The following is a 16,818-nucleotide window of genomic DNA, read 5'->3' as shown; positions in this document are numbered from 1 at the left end:
GCGGGACAGGGGCCCATGCTTCCTATTTTAAATGGTTTTATTTCTGGCCCCATGCCTGGAAAACACCCTACAGATCCACTGAACATCCAGAGGAAGGAATACACCCTATACTGCGAGCAGAGAATGATGCACAGCACAGGAAAACAAAAGAAGACATTTGGCTGGGAAAAAAAGTGGATTTCTGAGGAAGGACTGGGGTGCAGACGGCAGTGCTCATCTCTCGGGCCCCGGGGGCCGCGCAGACATCTATCTCCTCATCCGCTCCCGGCACGGGGCAGAGCCGCCTTTCCTGAAGAAACCCCTGAAATTAGAGAAAGAGGATACAAAGCTCAAAAGCGCGATGTTGCGCCGCCCCCGCTCCCGGGGCAGCGCCGCGGCCCGCCCAGCCCCGGGCTCCCACCGCCCCCTCAGAGCCCGGACTCCATTTCCCAGCCTGCCCCGCGCCGCCGCGGCTTCGCGCGCTGCTCGCGGCCCGCCGCGGGAGGCCGGGCCCGGCCGGCCAAGATGGCGGAGGGGGTGCTGAGCCCCGGGGTGAACCTGGAGGCCTTCTCCCAGGCCATCGCCGCTATCCAGGCGCTGCGCTCCAGCGTGACGCGGGTCTTCGACTGCCTGAAGGATGGGATGCGGAACAAGGAGACCCTGGAGGGCCGCGAGAAGGGCTTCGTGGCCGCCTTCCAGGAGAGCCTGCACTCTGTGAGCCGCGACCTGGGGTGAGCAGCCGGCCCTGAGGGGCCTCCCCCCGCCTCGGTGTGCGGCGGGCCCCGGCGGGGAGAGGGGTCCCGGGGTGCCCCCCAGGGCCCCGCCGCCCCCAGGGCCTGTCCCCTCGGAGGCGCCGGGGGGCCCTGGCCACTCCCGGGGAAAGTTTTAGGCAAATAAATGTGAAGACGCTCCGGTTTATTCCTTCCAGCGTCCTGCGCCTTGCCCCTTCGTGGGTTTCACTCCAGAGTCTCAAGAGGGGTGAATGCTGCTCGCAGTATTTACCTGGGGTTTGTTCTTTTCTTGTTTTAAAAAAAGAGCCCTCGGTGGGGTTGCATTGGCAAGGTGAATGCTCCTGCTTGCAGGGAGATTCTTCTCTGTTTTTTTTTTTAAAATATAATGAAATGCTTTTTAGGCTCTGTCTATTCAGTAGCATTCAAGTGGCTCAAGAATGACCATTTTATTACCGAAACCTGTAAGGTTGGAAAGGTAGTGTAGGTAACTATGCTTGGTTGCTACCAGCAGGTGTGTTTTGTGTAAATAAAGTGTTGAGGCTGATGGTCCATGTGGATGCTCCCGGGAGGCTGTTGCCCTGGGTTGTGTCCTCCTGGGAGCCATCAGCGCTCTCCCAGGAGGTGGCCAAAGGCAGGGTGAGCACATAACCGCCCGTTCCCAGCACATCCTCTGGCCTCCAGAGGTTTAGCATTCAGGGTCTGGTGTACAAGAATTTGTTTCTTGCTGGCTAATAGGTCTTGCTGAGTTTTAGTTCTGGTCATGGTAATATAATTTGTTGCCTACATCTTCCCTTGTGCTGGGAAAGATGGTAGGTAATTATTCTGTCAATAATGTTATACACAACTTTATAGGCTTCTCTTGTATCTCTTTGTTTTTTATTGTTTTCCGTTTCGGGAACCGTGAAGCCTACTCAGCTGGAGCCTGTGCCATTTCTTTGGTTATCCTTGTCTGGCTAGTAGCTTTTTAAAGAATTTTCTAGTATTAACCCAAAGTCTTGTTCCCGAACAATAATAGATAGCAATTGGCTCTGACCTATCTTGTCTCGTGTGTAGTGTATTACCCTCCTCTGCTTTGCAGTTTATCATCCAGTATTTCAGTGCTGTGGAGTTCTTGTGCGATTCTGTGCAGTCAGTCCCTGTCTTTACTACACCTGAGAGTAGCTTCATCATCAGACTTCGCCAGTTCTTTTTTCACTGTCTCTTCCACTGCACTGGTGAATGTACTTATCAGTGCTTTGGTGACCATCTCTTTCCTGATTTCTTGTGACATAACTTTTTTGATGTTTTGAAGTATATTTAATTTGCCTTTTTTGAAACATAACTGCCACAAAATACTGTAACGTATATAGCATCTAAGTGTTACATATTCTATTACATATTTGGGAAGTAGTAAGGGAATACTCCAAGGTGTATTGAAGTTAATGTTATGGGTGGGCTTCAAAAGAATTGACTGGGATCCCTGTTCAACAAGTCCTTAGTTACTATGTCTGTTCACATTTATTTTATTGTATTCTTTTGTCAAGAAATGTTAAGCACGTTCCTGAGTGTTCACAGTACCAGGGGCTTAAAAAGAATGTAGGCCATGGAAACTTGAAGGAATAATGATTAGTAAAGGAGAATTTTGTGGTAGTGGTGTGGAAGTCCATTAATTGTCAGTTCCCTGATTGTTGGTCTTTACTTTTGTAACCTTCATTAATGCAAACTGAGATATTTGGGATTTGTCTTTACAGAGAGTTTCAGAAGTCACCCTTTGAAGGGTCTGAATTCTGCTTTTAATTTAGTGGACGTTCTAAAGTTCAGGGTAGATGTAACATTCAGAAGTCAAAAGGAAAGGCACCTGATTAGTCATGTCACTTGAAAAATCACATTTTAGATCTGTGTGAAGTAGCCAGTCTTTCTTCTACAGTTGATTAATGCAAGCTTTAAAAATTGCTTAACTTTTGTTATTATTAAATGTAGTGTTTGACAAATAAGATATGAAGAAATAATAGATCATTTCAGAGTGAGATTTTTTTCATGGAAGAATGGTGCTTATTATGTTTTAGTTGAGTATTTTATGCATGTCTACAAATGTACAAATTACTCTTGGAAATCGGAAGATGTTTCCTTGCCCTGAGAAATTGGAATGCATATGCTTGCTTAGAGTAATCACAGACTTTATGGGACCATCTCTGGGCTTAGGACTAATGCCAGTTCTTCTGAATATTTATGAGGACAATGTTAATTTCTAGCTCTTTAATAAAATGATGAGGCATCTGGCTGGTTGGTGTTTAAAAAAATATTTCCAGTATCGCATGCAATGCTAAAGTCAGAATTCTGTGGTTTCTGAGGGTGTGCCTTGCTCAGAAGATGTCCTGGGTTGTGGAAGTGCTTATGAACAGAACAGGACCTGCCATAGTTTGACTCTTTCCAGATTGTCTTAAAAAGACTCTTGACTTGTACTTTCTCTCCTAAGAAGCATTGAGCTTAATGACTAACAGGCTACTTCAGAATGTTTGGATAATGAGTGGTTATGTTTTTTATCAAATTGGGGAGGTATTTAAAACTCACTTAGATATTAAAATAGAGTTCATGCATGATTGCTGTTCCTGCAGGAGGATTGTGCATCTTAGATATCTGTATTGGCAGATCTGAGTTTAAAAATAATGCCAATCTCTTTTCTTTCAGTGAACTGGAGCGTCTGAGCAACCTAGTTGGTAAACCGTCAGAGAACCACCCGCTGCACAATAGTGGACTGTTGAGCCTAGATCCCGTTCAGGACAAAACACCTCTTTACAGCCAACTTCTTCAAGCCTACAAATGGTCAAATAAGGTAATGGAATACATCAGTGTATTCCTACAGAGTGTGTGATTTGTGGTACACTAGACCTGTAAGCGTTTGAGACTGTCAAAATTGCTGAGGTTTTTTTTTTTAATGAAGTTGAGGGGCATAATACATACTTTCAAGGGTAAAAAATGGTACTTTAATTGAGAGGAGACTTCTGCGATACTGAGATGTGTCAGTTGTTTAGCATCTTACGTGAATATTAGATAAAAGTATGTAGTGTCCTTGCATCTGACAGTAGACACTGTAGCAGAGGGCAGTGGGATATTAGAGCAGAGAATTACGAGCTTATGTCACCTTCAAACCTATTTCTAGGAAAGAAACACATAGGGAAGTTGCCATCATCAGAAATCTTGATGCCTTTCCATACCATTTTCTGCTGCTAAAATCATTTGCACCTGCTCTCGGAAGTAACTTTGTATTCAACAACTTTGGCATACGTAGTATTTTCAGATGGTATATATTGTTTTGAATTTGAAGTAATGTAAAAAAAAAAAAAAGATAATGCAGTTTTTCCCATTTTTAAAAAAATGTTTTTGTTGAAAGAAAAATCTTATAAGCATAATTCAGTTTCATAAATTTGTATGCTGAATATATCTAGAGACAGAAATTGGGTAGGTATATTTCCTTCTCCTCTCAAAACATAGTCTACTTGTGTGTCAAAATCAGATGCGAGGAAAGGAGCATTCTTAATAAATAAGTAAACATTACGTTATTGCAATTATTACTGGTCTCTATCAGAGCGCCGTTATGTTTCAAGTTGCCTGTTTCCATCCTGAGTTTTTTGTTCATGCTTATTACTTTTTATAGAAATGTTTAAATTAATAAGTTTAAAAGCTTTTTTAAAATTATGTTTTGAAATACTAGTGAGCTGTTACAAAGTGTAAAGAGTTGTAGCTTTTAACAACCTTATACAAGACAGCAGGAGTAAGCAGGAATAATAAATCTGAAAATGTTTAGGGCATTAAAAGAAACAATTCTGCTTTAAATTATTTATGATGATACATGAACAAGTAAGACTTTCAGACTACGCAAATACTTCGTAGGCAAATCATTGTTATACATTGAGCCAACCAATCTAATATTATTCAGATTTAAAATAGAATTCTACAATAATGTTTGTGTGAATACTGCAATAATGTTTGTATAGTCACTTCTCAATATAAATGTGTTAACGTCTCCTAAAACCAGTAGAATTGCTAGAAAGTTGGTATGGTTGAACAATGAGGGACAGGAAGGATTTTTACATAGAGATTTATTAATTGATAATGTTTCACATGTGGTTGTGTTTCTTGCTGTTAGCAGGAGATTATTAGCACTGAAGAAAAAACCAAAACTATCTTAACATTTTTAGTATTCTGTGCATTCGTATACACAGTTAAATGTTCCAGGGGAAAGCCAGTGGTTTTTTCTTTTATTTCTGTTGTCTTTGACTTCTGTTTTGCAGCCAAAATAAAAGATACTGTTTAAGTTGTATTTAATTTAAATTAATTTGTATTTAAATGCCTACTTGCTATCTAATGGTTCTTCTCAACTTCATTAGCATCCTGTCTGGGGTTTGCAATAACCAGCAGACATGGATAGGTTGCTCCTGTTTCTAACAGCAGATGTGTTGCCTGGGTGAGGGCATTAACTGCTGGGTTTACCATTAGCAGCAAAGACCCTGTTGATACTCTTGTCTGTTGCTGTTTAATTCTTCATTGCTAAAATACACTTCTTGAATAAGTGTTATTTCATTACATCTTTTGGCCACCTTCTGTTCCAATTATGTGTCTGGTGTTCTCTGTTGCTTCGAAGGGAGGATTTAGATGTGGTGATGTGTGAATACACTTTATGTCTGTCCGCATTTAATTTTTAATTTGTGACCCCTTTGTGGCTTGCTTGCTTGTATTTTTGATGAGCTGAGATAAGGGCATTTTCCTCTCCTTCGATTGTTCTTGCATTACTGATGACATGAATAGCCACGTGGCTGCCAGGGGAGGATAGATTGAGTAGAGTTTCAGGGCTATGGTGCAATTCCAAAAAGACATTCATGAAATATAGGGGAAAATGCGTACACAGACTTTATATTGCATGTTTCAATGCATTCTTTTAGTTTTAAAACATGGGGAGGCTGGTAGTAGTAGCTTGTAGGACAATAATAAGTAAGGTCAGTAATAATAACCGGGCCATTTCATGAGAAGCAAATTACTGTTCAGTTATACCAAAGTAGTATTTGTAGTACTGCATACTGGAAAAAAAAAAAAGCTTTGCTGCATTATTTTTTATCTAAAGTTGAAAGAACAGTTAGAGGTATGAAATGGTAATTCTTAAAAAAAAAAACCCCACAACCCAAACCCCCAAAACCCAAACCAAAAATCCCTAGCATTTCAAAAGTTACCTATATATGGTAGTCTCTTTTAAAGGCTGAAATTTTAGTTGGTCCGCTTGTACCAGTATTTCTGCTCTGGAAACGATAGTCTCAGCTGGTTTTTGGAGAATACAGGGACAGCAACCTTTCAAATACCAAAACCCATATGAATCTCTTTAAAGCACAGTACTACCAAATTGGTCGTTCTTTTTAGTATATAAATGTACCTAAAACTTAAGCAGTTTTGTAAATCTGGTGGTGGATCATAGCTACCTACCTGTATGACTCTTACTTTTCCCAGCAAAACTGATTGCCTGAGTAATAGCTTGTTTAGTTCTGTTTTCTTAAATTTCAGCTGAGGCTGTGCTAGTTGTCGTTCTTTGTGGTCATGAGTTACTAGATGTTAGAATAGTTATTTCTTTGTATTTGCAGCTTTGTTTTGATGTTGGGTCAAACAAATGCCATTTGGTCTTGGATGCATGGGCAAGCTTTTTGGAATAAGTGCCAGTGCTGAGTGTGAAGTGTAGTGAAGATGGTACAGACATAAATAGAAAATTCTGTTTAAGATGTGAATGTTAATATAGGAAACTAGGCTTACCTGATGCTTTTCAGCTTGTTTTATTTACCTCAATTAATACATCTAGCTGTACCTGGTTATGTATTGTGAGAAGACCTGCATTTAGGTGTAAATTTACTGTCCTTACTCTTTAGCTTAGTACAGTAGAGATGGATTGTATTTAATTGTGAAAACTTTCCTTACAGAAGTGTGTTCTCTTGGCAGTGCGTGTTATTTATTAGCACCTGCTATCTTGATATTTACTTACTGTAGTTTACCCAATAGTTTTGCAGATGGTAAAGTTGTCTGTATAATGAAAGCAGCTGTTTGGGAACACAACAGCTTGTCAGATGCATTAATTACATACACATGCAATTGTAAAGGAACTTTACTTTTCCAGGTGTTCAACAGAGCTGACAAGCTACAGCTGAAAAACACAGGAAGATGAAGTTGATCTTATTGCAAGCAACAGCTAAATGTTTTTTCTTCTTTGGTTTAGCTTCTTTTACGTATCAGTAGAAATCATACCAGTGAATTACTTTGCTGACTGTGGGGTGCATGGACACATGCAGATGGCGTGCTTAGGGACATGGTTTAGTGGTGGACTTGGCAGTCCTGGGTTAATGGATGGACGTGATCTTAAAGGTCTTTTCCAACCTTAATGATTCTGTGTAGTAGCCATAGAATAGTATATAGGTCTACTCAATACGTTTTCTTTATTCCTCCTCCTCTTCAATTTTATTTAAGAAAAGAGGTTTTCTTCATTACAGTTGAAGTGCTGTTTCCCAGAAGGATCCATATGTGCCCTCTAATGGAATACCAAAGATATATTATTAGATAAGATGAAAAATGAGCTATCATTCTGTATGAGTAACACAGATGAAGTATTATCAGAAACTTAGGAAGTTTGTGGAAATCAGTAGGGTATTTTACATGTGGACTGTCTCTGTTTAGTAACTGTAGTTGAATTCTGCTTTTAGTAGTTATGTACATAGCTTAGCTGTTGATTTTTTTTGTAATATGATTGTTGTGTCTGAGCAGCTGAAATCTAAGATGACAGTGGCAGTCAGAAAGGTTTCTATTTTGTATGCCTGCGGCCTGATACTGCTTGGAACAGTCAGTTGCCAGGTGCTTGCTTCTTGCATTATATTTGGAATTCAAGGGAAGCTACCACAGGGGAGAATGCATCAGCTATAAGTTTAGATGAAAGGAATTTTAAAAAGTCACTTACTAGACAGAAATTCTGATTAAGTTTTGATTTTTTTAAAAAAAAGAGATGTGGCCTCATACTTGTGACAGAGCACTGGAAGAACTCACTTCTGTTGCTCTTCAGGACACTTCTATAACAAGCGCCCTGATGCTGGCCTTCCTTACTCCTGGGAGCTGCTTGTGTTCTGCAGTAGGCGAGACCTTGATCTCATGTATAAGAACATCATTTACTAAGCAGCTGTGTGTTTCTTGGTATTCTCAATACTGGGTGACAGAGGGCTTTTGTGGGGGGAAAAATAATTACTTGTGAATGATGTTATTAAACCAATATTGTATACTTACCCATATATGAAATGTTAGTAAAGTTTGTGGTGGTGTGCTTGTCTGATTCAGCTACAGTAATGCTGGTGGTCAGAGTAGATGCCGGATTTTGGGAATCCAGGAGTTTGAACTCAGTCTTTGAGTGGTATAAACTTTTCTGTTCCATCTGCTGCTTTAGTGAGGTTATTTATTGCCTGTAGCGTGTATTTGTTCATCCTCTTTGCCCTTGGCAAAGCATTTGTATACCTTTGCCCTGTACATGCCCAAGGCAGTGTTTGTTAAGGTGTTTCCATTGACTCCAGTGGAACAGAAAATCTGCAGCGTATTATATGTCCACTGAGCAAGGCAAATGCTTTGTAAGGCAAGTTTCCCCTCTTTTAATGGGGTGCTGTCAAGTAGCTCATGCCCAACATTTGAGCTTTACTCACTGATAAAGATTCTTTGCTTATATGCTTTTGTTTATTTGAAGGGTATATGCAAAATGGATGAACTACCAAACAGCACTAAAGAATTACTGAATTACTCTTTCTACCAGACTTAAACATGGAGTTTTGTTGGGTAGTGGCAAACTAGGTCTTTCCTGAGTTCCTGAGTGGCAGCAGTATTAGCTTGCCCAAGTGAAAATACTGTCTTCTGTAAGTCATCTGTCCTTCCCTTCCCCACCCCTTTGCAGTAAAGAGTTTGTTTTCAGACTTTCACATAATATTATTAAGAGCAAAAATGATGGAAATTTAGAACGATCGTAGTCTTGAACAGGTGATGTTATTTTGTTTCCTTGATTTTTAACTTCACTGAAGTGCAGTGTTGTATGCTCTGCTGTTTTCAGAGTTGCATTTGTCTGTCTACTTCAATTCCAACACGTCGGTGGTTTGAACCGGTGTGCATAGATGTGAGTAATGATGGTATTGTTTTATCATTGTGAGATGGTACTTAAAAACCATGATATTGGTGTGTCTGGAAAGGCTGTTATCTACTACTTCAAGCAGAAAGCAAAAAATCAACTTTTTTGACTGTGACTCTGGGTGAGCAGGATTTAGATCAAATTATTAATTTACTCGTCTGTGAAAATGAGATTATGGCGACTGGGATAAACTTTACAGTATCAGTCAGTGTATTGTAAACATTCCAAGTGAAGGGACGCTGGACAGGAGTTGTCATAAATTTATTTAAGAGTAATATGCTGGCAAATACAAAACGAAAAAAAAATACTGTTGTTCTACATGTTGAAATACACTAAAACATATTTGGATTTAAATTTGTTACTTCATAGCTTCCTCTTGTTTTTTACATAAATTTAAAATCGAACTCTTGAGATTACCATTAATGAGTTAAAACGATTTTCTGTCACATGACAGAAGAGAAAAGGAATATATAGGTTTTGTTTATTAAATTATTTTGATGTGTTCCCTGATAAATGATTTGTATAAATTGTGTTTGTTGTAGGTCTCAAAAAAAGAAATCAATAGAGCTTGTAGAGAAAGTCCAGACTTGTTACGACTGCCCTTGGTAGCTTAGTATTGATTAGACACAAATATTGAGTTTAATGACAATAAATGACATTAAATGTTAACCATAATAGTAGAGGAACACTGTTGAAGTGAGGGGTTTTTTTTAATCTTGATTGTAAAATGAAGTGTTCATTCCAAGGAACATTAATTTTAATTTTTGGATGCGCTCAAACATTTTGAATTTAATGTAGTTTTACAGTAGCATGGTCAATGTAACTGAATTATTATGTTGGCTGTTCTTTGGAAGTTCAGGCAGCTGGCCAAGATTTTGTCCTTTCAGGACTTTTTTTTCCTACAAAAATGCAGTATTATAATATTGTGACATACTATTGCATGGAGATTGAGCTTACACTGCTGAGATTTCATCCAGCCAAACTGGGGAACACTGTCTCGTCTGTCACTGATACTACAGTACACCTGAAATCTGGCATTATGGAAAACTGGATCATAGTAACTGGATCATCTGCTTGCCCAGTGTTCCTGGAGGCTGCTTTTGAAGATCACCTGTACTTGCTGGGGTAGGCGTGGGAAAGTCAGTGGTGCAGCTTCAGTTACTGGTATTCTTAGTAAGCAGGAGCTCTGAAGAAGTTACTTAAAAAAAAGATTTGAAGTGGCCAAAATCCCTTGGTTTGCTCGTAGAAGGGAACAAATGAAAAAAATCAAGTAAGATATGAATTGGAGCAGTGACGAGTCCCTGCAAGGATCTCTCTGTTGTACTCTGGAGAGCACGGTTTAATCTGCTTTGAGAGCAGAATCACGGTTCGTAGAGCAAACCGGAGTGGGAAGGCCTTTAGGGATTACTGGCTGTGGGCTCTTTTCCTGTGCAGATAAGCCATGGGAGTTTATATTCTTGTCACTGTAGAAATAAATGATAGATGAACTGGTGTTTTCTTGTACATGGGGCACAAAATAGGAGCTGGGCCATTTGGATTCTATTCTTGCTTTTCTTATTAATTGTTGTTGTAACCTTGAACAGGATGCATGATTTTTTTTCTGTGCCTCATTTTTCTTAAGGCTAAAATAGGATAATACTACTTAACCTACTTCTTGGAAGAGTTTCTTGTCTAAATGTGTCTCAAGTGCATTGGGTTCTTTGGACAGAAATGCTTTGTAGATGCCAAGTATTATACAGCTAGTGACTAATGTTGTTTGCCTGGCAGTCTGGAAAAATGCCCTTTATGGGCTTTTAATTTTGTGCGATTTTAGGCAAATGTTTTGGTGAAATGCCCTTGCTGTTCAGAATTACATAAATGCTCTTTTTTTTTTTTTGGTTGTTTTTTGTGTTTTTAATATGACTAGGGAACAGGTGGTTACCTCTTTGCTTCCAGCTGTCATGGTTATTAATTATTGCTCAGTTGTCTGCCTGGACAGTATTGAGTTTTATTATTGCAGGGTTGGTTTTAGTGAGCAGTAACAGCAGAGGTGGCAAATTCAGGTGTTGTGCAAATTATCCTTGATATTACAGCGAGAGGGGAAAAAGTGCTTGTACCAAAATGTAAGGGTGCGGGGCTGGAATTACAATAGTCTATGTGTACTTTGCTGCAGAGGGAAGAAAGTGGGACACACCGTTTTTCTGAGGGTCTCTGACCTATGCAATGATAGGTTTTTTTAAAAAAAGTGAATATAGTGAGAGGGGGAAAAATAGTGACAGCCATAATTAAAACAGGGAAGCATAATAATCGCAACAGTAAAAGTGTAAAAGTAAAGGCAGTCACCAGCTACTGTATGCTGGATGGGATTTATTCTCCCTAGAGATCCTGCCTAGAGCAGCATCTGGGGGCACTGGGTATGGAGAACATCAGTTGCATCCTCCAAAAACAGATGGATGTATCATACCTCCTCAGCTGGGAGTCCCTGGAATCTTCAGCTCTTGGGCTCTTGTGTTTCTTTGCCTTTGACCCCTATGCTGGTTTTGAACAAAAGTCCAACTTGGGCCTTTTAAAACTATTTTATTGTTACAGTGTATAACTATAAAAGTGTTTTTGATACCTAGTAATTGGAAAAAAAGAAAATGAAGATTACCAGTTTATTTTTTCTGTGCACTACTGGAAAGATGCTGGGGCAGGTAAGAATTTGTCGCGTATGCTGCCTTGTGCCAGTGTGCTGGTTAGCTGAATTTCTCTGACACTTTATTAGACTGAGGTGTATTTGTTACATCAGGAGGAGTGATGATGAGTAACTTGTTGCTTAAAAAAAATGAGAAATTATTAGTCTTTCATTCTGGCTTGTTTTGTAGTTTGAATTCTTTATATCTGTGATCTTCCCAGAGTTACAATAGTAATAATTGACACAAGAATGCTATTGTGAAATAAGGTTACATGTGTCCAAACAGAATTTGCCTGCCTTACTGGATTTGATTGCAATATTTTGTTTCAAATCTGAAGCAGCCCGAGAGCATATGGTGTTTTTCTATTGTTGTGCCTGGTGTGTGTTGTTATTCAACAGTAGTTTTCAAGGCACTGATCAAAATAATGCTGTAAGCAGTACCAGTCTCACTTTTCCTAATTATGGGAAGTGATCTATCAATACACACTATTATAAATCACAGCCCGCTTGTCAGCTGGTGGGAATTATTTAATGCTTTGCAACACCTTTATTTGCTAATGAGTGGGGTTTTTTTCCCCCCCTTTTTCTTTGATAAGTATTAATGTTCTAGCTGTTAGCCTATTTCAGGATGGAAATGATTGATGTTGCTCTACTTTAACCAGAACACTTATGCCCACTCCTGGTTCTTCTTCCCCTAACTCCTTTTTTTCGTCCGCAAGAACTCTTCACAGAGGTCATGTTGAATGGCAGAATTATGTAATTTGTAAGTCACCCATCACTTTCCCTTTCTAAGCTGTATAACGTGGTCATCAAACCAGATTGACTAAAACTGCATTGTTTTGTATTAATAACAGACTTTGAATCAAACCAAGCCATGCACAGGCACAGAAGTGCAGTATATACATGAATAAGTTGTGGTACAACCATTAGGTCAGCAGAAAAGGCTTTACTTTTAGAAGCTGAGAAATACAACAAAGCATAACTGGAGATCAGTGTTAGCTAGGGATTAACTGAAGGACACATAGGACTGCAGAACAAGAGCAGTGTTGTAAGAAACCCTCAGACCCACCGTTCCTTTGAATTTCGTGTTTCCCTGCTGCCTCAGCTCTTGGTGGCTCGGACTGATGAAAGCCTGACTTATCATCTAGTGGGTAGTGGCCACCATGAAAGCACAGAGGATGTTTTCAGAGATTCAAAAGTTGTGTGCTGCTTTCTTTGAAGCAAATTAAAGGTGTTTGTAAAGCATTTAGGGACCTTCATATGAAGGGCATTCAAGGAATACAAACACTAATATAAAATAACTGATACAGGTGATAAACATCCCATTGATTTTCTTTATATGAAAGATTTTTTTTTATATATAGCTTTTAGAGGAAATCAAATAGAATGGAAAATTTAATGTTGTCACCCTGTTGCGCTCTGCTATTGTTGTCGGGTCTTTTTGTGTGACTGTTATTTGTTTGGGGTTTTTTGTTGTTGTTTTTTTTTTTATGCAGAAGCGCGCTCATCTCTCTAATCTTTTTTGGTAGTTACTAAAGTTGACCCCCTCAGTTCAGAGTGTTTTAATGGTTTGAATTGCACATAAGCAATACTCAAGTCTTCCCCAGTGTATCTTTGTCTGATACTGTTAATAACTGGGCTACAAAACATGGAAATAGCCTAAAAGCCAACAAAATTGAAAATACTCTGTGTAAGGAGCTGTATGTAATCAGAATTGCAGTTCAGACCACTGGTTTGGCTGCTGCTTCATGGAAATGTACATTTGGCAAAAATGTGGCAGCAGTTTTATATTGCGCTGTAGTTAATCTTGAGTTTCTGATGTTGAAGGCATGTAACCCAGAAGGTCTATGGTGATTCTTGAGATCTCTTGCTTCTTGGGTTCAATACTGATTTTTATTTTCTTGGGCGGGAAGAATAATCCCACCCTGCAGGAGTGGTGGTATTTTGTGGCTCTGATGCTGTAACAGTTGAAGAATGTGAATAAGAAATCACGGACCATGACATCAGTACCATTACTGTTTCTATCTGTGCCTCAGTTTTGGTTTTAACGGAGGTAGAGGTGTATTGAAAAAGATGTGCAGTTGATCTCAGCTGATGCTTCAGAGTGAATTTACTTTTTCCACAATACAGTTTTGCTTGATAATTTGAAGCAAGTTACAGTTTTCCCCAAAGTTGTTAAGATTTCACTAATAACATAAGCAAGCTGTTAAGTAAGTCCGTGCTTTAAAGTAGATGTGGCCATTTTTCTTCTGGAAATGTTTGATGTTGCAGGTGAACTTTGTTTCAGATCTGGCTGGGATACCAGGTTTTAGGGATACTTGAGTTTGGTGTTCTGCTTTCTGCAGGAGCAATGATGGATGACTTTTCTGTAGAAAACCAAGACTTTGCTTGTGTTGCAAAATGCTGCATCACAAGAAATGGATCTGGTGTTTTTTCTTCCTTGCTGCCCCCTGTAATTATACTTTTCTGTCTGGGGTCTGCTGGGAGTAGAAAGGGGGAAAACCAATATCTTAAACGTGGTACTAAGAATTGCAGCCTATGTAACTTCATGGCTGATTATCAGGCTTGTTCAGTAATTGCAGAAACATATCTTGGCTCTCCTGGAAGTTTGAGTAGTGCCATGGTTGGGCAGGTTTGGGGGTTGATAGGAGAATAGAGATAAGAATATGAACATTGCACTCGGAGCTACTTCATTCCTAACTCCATTTGTTGTTGCTATGTTATCTTGGTATGAGCTAGCATTTAAATCTATTAGAGTTGTAAAATACTGAATTTCTGGAGATAAAGATGACTTATCAGTACATGTTATCACTTTCTTTGCTGATACAGGGTTAGCTCAAGAATGTATAGCAGTTAATTTTACCTAATTTTAAGTGCCTCAGTGTAAGGCTTCCAGTTGCACAAGAAATAAAAAACATGAATACAATAATTTAGGCGCTGACATTTGTTCAGTTAGTGTAACTAGAAAAGATGTCCTCTGCATTAATAAAAGAAGATTTAAGGAAAGCTGATTGATTCTACCAGGTGCTAGTCTTTCACATTTTTGATCTTTTCAGAGAAAGATCAAAAGTTTATGTAACCTGAACAGCTGTTATCTTGTGCTCTTTTGTAAGGTTCTTGCCTTGGTGTAAAGCATTCAATTGTGCTACGGTGCTCTGCTGAGTTTGCTGAGAACTTGAGTACTCAAGTTAAATACCTAATGGTAGATGATATGAGTCCTGTGAAGGGTGAAATGGTGCATGACTGCACTTGCGTGCTTGCCTGGTGTTTTACTGAGTTAGAAATGCATTTCTTGGAGCCTGCATTTTTTCATATGCTCATGAATTGGCTTGTTACATGATAACTTTCCTTCAAAAGCGTGTATACTGACAAGCCGACAGTAATAACCAATAGACTTACTGGGTAGAATTAGTATTTATCATTATTATGAAAATTAATAGCCATGTTGAAATGCTAAGGCTATTTTCAACATTACACTAGATTTGGCCGGAAAGCAGAGTATAATGGCAGTATCTTACAGCATTTAATAAAATCATGGGGGTCTTTGATGTTCAGAGTTGTGTTTTGGAGGAAATAGTTCTGTTCAAAACCAGCAACAGTCTTGATGAATTTGGTTGTTCTATTTGGATTCTCTTTCTGTAACTGGCAGTGATGTAGTATGAGGTGCTCTGTATAACTGCATGGGCCATTAGACACAAAGGAATTGTATCCAGATGTGACATTTCACAGTATATTCTAAGATAGATCTATTTACTTCTCGTTATATGAAACTGCAACTCCTGTGGAAATCAATATTGAAAATACCTACTAAAAGCCTCCTAGGATCTGCAAGCATGCACAAAAAGGAGCTGTATGCATGTACTGTTATTCACAAGGGGTGGGTTAAAGTGAATTATTTTAATCTTTTCATGTCAACAGCAATTGAGTATGTTTTCCTTATTGCAACATCCTGTTATTGCTACAGATGATGCAGAGAATGTGGACTAGAGCAGAAAGAGTCCTCGGGTGTCTTTAAACTGTTTTAAGCTGCCCATGGTTTGAAAATATTCAAGAATCTGTGATGTGAGCTGTTTGACATTTTTCCTATTCCAAATGCTCAAAGGAATAAATCTACATAAAGAGTGTTAAAAATGAGAGAGTCTTTGCGACAACGTCTGGAATCTCAGAATGTTACTTTATTTCTCTCTTTTGGCTGACCACCACTATAAAACAGCTGAATCAAATACATTCTTTTATGTATAAAATATATTTTTTGAGTCTTGACAGCTTGTTTCCAGTTTTAGTCTAATTCGGTTTGAAACAGCTGTTCCTAATCTCTGCAAAACAGTTTTTTGATGGAAATCATGACATTCTCAACTACTGCAGTGTTACTGGGCTCTATGTCATTTCAGAAGTTGGCTTTTCTTTATGTTAAAAGAATTCTTCATTCAGAGAAAATGTCACTTTTGTATCAAAGAAGCTGCAGTTAAAAGGATAATAACTTCCTCCTCCCCCCAAGGTTATCTCTCCATGAGGTTGGATATACGTTTTGTTTTCTACATGACTTAAGAAAAAACATCACTGTATGTTTTACCATTAGTTAGATTTTTATTCTAATGTTCCCTGCCCTACCCATATGCTTTCAGTTGGGTTCTATTTAGAGTTTTCTCTGCAGTTGTCTCAGCACTCAGACTTAACAAGTTCTGTGGCTTGCCTTATGGTTCAGTTTTACTCTGGAGTCAAATCTTGTATTTTTCAGAATTTTCAATGTAGCATTTTCAGTTTGCTCAGTGCCATCTTTTTTTTTTTTAATTTGGTGGGGAGGTTGGCTGCACTGCTTGGTTCCTCTTCCAAAGCTGTTTGTAGAAATTTCATAGATCACAGAGCTGATCAAGTCTGCAAGCTCTCTTGTGCCTCATAAAGCAAAACCTAACCTCTCATTCCTAATTTTCTGGTTCTTTTGGACACTGTAGCATGTAATATAGAGTGAAGTTAATGATTTTCTGCATAAAAACTTGCTATGTAGTTGACTGTGTGAATGCAAGCGTATGATAATACTGTGTGGTACATACTCTTCCCTGGCCTTAGTTGCTGAATGAGGTTTCACAAGTCACTTTGTTACTCTTGTCTTTCCCATCTATAAAAGGGGGATTGTGCTACAGAATGAGTACTCTGAGAAATCTGGGAGAGAAGCTGCGTATGAGTAGGATCACTAGTGGTTGCTGATCTTGCTTCTGAACCCACTATGGACAAATACCATCCTGAAGCCTCTTTTGGGTTATTTTGTTAAAGCACAATTTATCAGCTGAAATAAA

At 39.0% G+C, this 16,818-nt stretch overlaps 1 protein-coding gene across 1 annotated transcript in view; it reads left to right on the top strand.

Moving 5' to 3' along the window:
• Positions 1-470: 470 nt before the first annotated feature.
• MED27 (mediator complex subunit 27) overlaps positions 471-16,818 on the top strand; it is a 94,091-nt gene continuing 77,743 nt past the window's right edge. Inside the window, exons 1-2 of the mRNA XM_055720715.1 lie at positions 471-710; positions 3,378-3,522. Of these exons, the coding sequence (XP_055576690.1) occupies positions 505-710; positions 3,378-3,522 (351 nt within the window). The 5' untranslated portion in view covers positions 471-504. The remainder of the gene's footprint in view (positions 711-3,377; positions 3,523-16,818) is intronic.

This window comes from Falco cherrug, chromosome 9, assembly GCF_023634085.1.
Source record: "Falco cherrug isolate bFalChe1 chromosome 9, bFalChe1.pri, whole genome shotgun sequence".
Lineage (NCBI taxonomy): Eukaryota > Metazoa > Chordata > Aves > Falconiformes > Falconidae > Falco > Falco cherrug.
This window is presented reverse-complemented; position numbering and strand designations above follow the sequence as displayed.